The following is a 4,985-nucleotide window of genomic DNA, read 5'->3' on the forward strand; positions in this document are numbered from 1 at the left end:
TTTATTGATTTGATCAATTACGTATTTAGTTTCCGAAATATTATATCGGGGGTCCATTGCGCATGCTAAAGGAAATAATATAGGCAGTTCTTTCCATTATTTTCTAAACTTTAATTTCATAACAATCATAATTTCACTAAAAGTAGAATCATTTTTATATTTATGGAATGTTCTTGCAACTATATAAAGGCGTTCAAGCACCATACAACTGTGGGATAATAAATGCCGGATAAAATTTTTGTGGTCTCATAAAAAGATGTCAAAAATCGTTTAATTTTCAAAGCTAAAACTCAATCGGATTCATTCAACATACCATTGTCATCGCTTCTAACTGTCTATTGTTATAAAAGTCAGTTATTAAATGTTCGAAACCTTCACATGACTTTAATAGCAAGTAAGTAGAGTTCCATCTATGGCCTACGTCGCTAACAAATGTTTTAGCAGTGGTCACCACTTGTTCGGCACAAAAATCATCAAATACTTGTTTTCTACTAGGAAAAATCGTAATATATACTAATGCATTCTTGAAATTCATCCTTTATATGTTTTAAATCATCTTGCACAATTAAATTCAAATATGACACACACAACGAATATGAAATAAATACCCACCAAAATCAGGTTGAAGTGTCATACACAATTTATCGACGACTATCTTATTAACACTAGCATTATCAAAAGTAAAAGACCGAGTTTTAGTCTCACAATTATATTTTCTAACAATATTGATAATGACATTATATATATTATTAATATTGTGAGATAAACTCAATAATTCTAAAAGTAATAATTTTTTTATGCATGCACCAAAGTAGGACTATATAGTGTACGATTGCAGCTATATATGCTCTTTTATTAACCCCTTCCCACATATCAGAAGTTAAAAATATAACACCCCCATATTGTTACAAAACCATAATTAATTGTTGTTTTAAATTATTGAAATATTGTATTATATCGATACAAAGAGTGTTTCGACTTACCTTAACGTACATTGGTTGAAGATATTCTTTCACGATCGAGACGAAGTGTTGGTTATTGGCAATAGCCAGAGGTAACTCAGTGGCAGCAACAAATTTCACAATTCTGGTTCGAGTATTGTCCTCTGAATACAGCCACGTGGATAGGGGTGAAGTTGTAGAATCGGCACCTGAACTGCTAAATTGCAATTGTGTTTGACCAACTGGAAGAAGTCCATGTCTGGCCGCACATGCTTTATAGTGGCAGTTGAGATGGGTGGTACCAATTCTTTTTTGCCATGCCAATTTTTTTTGGCAGTATTTACATACTGTCTTAGATTCTGCAAGGTTATCAACGACTTTTTTCTTTGAAATCAACTTAAAGTGATCCCAACATTTTGTTTGGTTTTTGCGCTTTCGCTTTCCTCTCCCATCTGGGATGTTAATTCGACATCTTCATCTCTATGTTCCACTTTGGGAACGTTAATATTATCCAAATCAATTGGATTGTGACTTCCATGATCGTAAATGTGAACATCTTCAGGTATGGGTACGTCATTTAGATTGATAAATTCATTTGGAAATTGACTTTGCGGCGTCCTAGGCAATTCGCCATGTGACCCACATCTTGTATCGAATAAGCTCTCAACAAATCAGAGTTAATCCATTTGTTTGATTGTTTATGATGAAATCCAAATATAATAACTAGTAAAAATATAGAGCATGTTTGGTACAGCTTAAAACCTAATTAAAATTAATTTTTTAATCGTTATTTCACTATTCCAGCCGTCATTTTCTAAATTCTTTTATCATAAGTAGGACTCACTTTATCTCTAATGATCAAAAAATCAATTAACAAAATCCCTACCAAACAAGCACATAATTGTAGTGAGAATTGAGAATTTGATGAATTGAAAATGTAACTGAATAAATTGTAAAAAATGAATCGGTATTGTATATTTTGCACAACAGTACGAGAGAGTAAAAACTCGATAATTGATATAATAAAATAGAGTTGAGAGAGTTGATAAATGAGAAGTGAGAATGAGGAGATTATTGATATGAAAAAAAATAGGGAATTAAGGGGGTATTTATAATAAAAGAAAAAAAATAAATCAGTGATCATTGGGTCATTAAAAAATTTCAGTGACAGAAACAGTCACTTTTTTCGGTCACCAAAACGGTCACTCTTTTCGGTCACTGAAAAAAGTGACCAAAACGGTCACTTTTTGTGTATTTATAATAGAAGGAAAAAAATAAATCAGTGACTTTTTCAATGACGAAAATGATCACTTTTTTCGGTCACTAAAATATTTCAGTGATCAAACGGTCACTCAACTTTGAGCAGCTCGTGGCTCGTCACGAGCCTGGCTCGTTTAAACAAGCCGCTCGTGGGCTCGCCTCTCGACGAAGTCCGCTCGGTTCGTGCTCAGGCTCGTGATTTTACGATCCTAAATCGTCCACGAGCTCTATTTTAACGAGCTGTCGGCTCGACCCTTTTGACGTCCTTATTTGGATATGATGTTTGAAATGTAGATTTTTATAGTAGGATTCCCTGTCCTTCCCACTTTCTATTGTCTAAAGAGGACCAAAAATATAATGGGCCGACTCCAAGGCCCACTGGAACCAGTTCCTCTACACAACCTAGGGCTTTACCCCCGTACAACCTTCATCACCGTATACTACATAAAAGAAACCAGCACAAAACCCTAATCCACCCGCGCGCGCACGGAGCTCAACGAAAATGGTGAAGTTTTTGAAACAGAACAAGGCAGTGGTCCTCCTGCAGGGGCGGTTTGCCGGCCACAAAGCCACCATCGTGAAGAACTTCGATGACGGCACCCGCGACCGCCCCTACGGTCATTGCCTGGTCGCCGGTATTGCCAAGTACCCTAGCAAGGTCATCCGCAAGGACTCCGCCAAGAAGCAGGCCAAGAAGTCGCGCGTGAAGGCTTTTGTCAAAGTCGTCAACTATAACCACATCATGCCTACGCGCTATACGCTAGATGTCGACCTCAAGGACATCGTCGCTGCTGAATCGCTCTTCTCACGTGACAAGAAGGTGACGGCCTGTAAGGAGATCAAAGCCCGATTGGAAGAGAGGTTCAAGACTGGCAAGAATCGATGGTTTTTCTCTAAACTCAGATTCTGAGGTGGAAAAATGATAAGATATTGTGTTTTTTGTTATTTGGAAGATTTACTGTGTTTGATTTAAATTTTATTGCTAGATATTTTAACTGTTGGTTTTGATTGAGCTGATTTTGGTTATAAATATTATCCATTTTTAAATTGTTTTTTAATACATTATAATTCATGTAGTTGGTGAAATACATTGATCAGGTTCGAATTGATTCCGTGGTTATGAATTTGTTCTTGTTTTGGATGATTGTATCCATATTGATTATTAAACGATTTTATCGGCTCTCATTTCTGCTGCTTAGCTCAATGCGCCATCCGCAGATCTCGGATCATTGGAATTCGCTTTGCTTGTTTCTCCGTTCTATTTTTCCCCCGTCAAACTGGTCTGGCATCAGTCAGTAGTACGGCCAGCACTTGACTGGAGAAGGAAACCCGGGAATTTTGTATCTGGAATTTCAATATCAACTGTTGGTCCTCTACGGTGAAGGGCATAATATAAAGGCTTTCTTAGGCGTACTCACCCTACGTCACATTCAGAGGTTTTGTGCGGGGATCTCCACTAGGGCTTGCTTGCCTTGGATTGATCCTCCTCCTCCTCCTACGACTTCTACTAGTCCTCCTACTCCTATTAGCCCTCTCTTTTCTTCCTCGAGCACGCCTTCTGGTTCTGTGAAGAGCCTTTCGAGCAATTTTATTCGAGCTTAGAGAAAAGTACGATTGCGGAGGTGTGCCCTTCCTTGAACTATTCGGTCATTCTCGGATGAAGCAAGGATATCTTGCCAATTAGTTCGGTCAAACTGGTCTGGAATCAATCAGTAGCACAGCCAGCACTTGATTGGCGAAGGAAACCCGGGAATTTTGTATCTGGAATTTCAATATCAACTGTCTGGTCCTCTACGGTGAAGGGCATAATATAAAGGCTTTCTTAGGCGTACTCACCCTACGTCACATTCACAGGTTTTGTGCTGGGATCTCCGCTAGGGCTTGCTTGCCTTGGATTGATCCTCCTCCTCCTCCTACTCCTACTACTAGGGCTTGCTTGCCTTGGATTGATCCTCCTCCTCCTCCTACTCCTACTACTAGGGCTTGCTTGCCTTGGATTGATCCTCCTCCTCCTCCTACTCCTACTACTAGGGCTTGCTTGCCTTGGATTGATCCTCCTCCTCCTCCTACTCCTACTACTAGGGCTTGCTTGCCTTGGATTGATCCTACTCCTCCTCCTACTCCAACTCCTACTCCTCCTCCTACAACTACTGCTGCTCCTGCTCCTACTCCTACTCCTATTCCTGTTGCTGCTGCTGCTTCTTTATTAATGTTGTGCTGCCAAATACTGCATTAACTTTTCTTTTGCATGTAACAACTGCAATCTTATTCTTCTTCTTCTTCTTCTTATTATTAATGTTGTTCTGCCAAATACTGCATTAACTTTTCTCATGCGTGTAACAACTGCAATATTATTCCCACGATTGTTTTGAAGATGCCAATAACCAAATTCTTCTCATAATTGTTTTGGATAACTTCATTTGCTCTGTTCATCAGCATGTCGCTTGAATTGTGTGTTTGCACGAGGAAATGTGCACATAATTCTACCTGCTTTTCTATATGGAGAATTATTTATGTTAAAATTGAATTTGTCATGAAATAGGACCTTTCCATATTCGTAACAGTGACAACTGTATGACTTGAAAGCGTTGGTTAGAAAAATCTGAAGTCTGTACGATAAATCCTGGAAAATAAAATATGCTGAAACCTTGAACCGGTTTGCATACGCGCCTCATGCGCTGTACTTTGCAATCTGAAACTAGTGCTCTTGGGGTCTGGATATTGTTTCTTAGAATCTTGATGATTGGAGAGTTTTTCTTGTCCAGTCGATGGTTACTGTATTTA

At 38.6% G+C, this 4,985-nt stretch overlaps 2 protein-coding genes across 2 annotated transcripts; both read left to right on the forward strand.

The window, feature by feature from the left end:
• Positions 1-2,591: 2,591 nt before the first annotated feature.
• On the forward strand, positions 2,592-3,368 carry LOC111372989 (60S ribosomal protein L27-3-like). Its single transcript, XM_022995428.1, has one exon. The coding sequence runs from the start codon at positions 2,704-2,706 to the stop codon at positions 3,109-3,111; it is 408 nt and encodes a 135-aa protein (XP_022851196.1). The 5' UTR covers positions 2,592-2,703; the 3' UTR covers positions 3,112-3,368.
• On the forward strand, positions 3,321-4,437 carry LOC111372983 (formin-like protein 5). The gene is made up of 3 exons (XM_022995423.1): positions 3,321-3,492; positions 3,586-3,762; positions 4,004-4,437. The coding sequence occupies exons 1-3, from the start codon at positions 3,321-3,323 to the stop codon at positions 4,435-4,437; spliced, it is 783 nt and encodes a 260-aa protein (XP_022851191.1).
• The last annotated feature ends 548 nt before the right edge of the window (positions 4,438-4,985 follow it).

Source organism: Olea europaea, unplaced genomic scaffold (genome assembly GCF_002742605.1).
Source record: "Olea europaea var. sylvestris unplaced genomic scaffold, O_europaea_v1 scaffold1060, whole genome shotgun sequence".
NCBI lineage: Eukaryota > Viridiplantae > Streptophyta > Magnoliopsida > Lamiales > Oleaceae > Olea > Olea europaea.

Bases quoted from the DNA above. Each gene is read 5' to 3' on its own strand.
- LOC111372989 (XM_022995428.1), top strand. From the start codon at position 2,704: ATGGTGAAGTTTTTGAAACAGAACAAGGCAGTGGTCCTCCTGCAGGGG.
- LOC111372983 (XM_022995423.1), top strand. From the start codon at position 3,321: ATGAATTTGTTCTTGTTTTGGATGATTGTATCCATATTGATTATTAAA. The intron at 3,493-3,585 runs GTCAGTAGTACG...TCTACGGTGAAG, and splicing joins GTCAAACTGGTCTGGCATCA to GGCATAATATAAAGGCTTTC. The intron at 3,763-4,003 runs GTTCTGTGAAGA...TCTACGGTGAAG, and splicing joins TTCCTCGAGCACGCCTTCTG to GGCATAATATAAAGGCTTTC.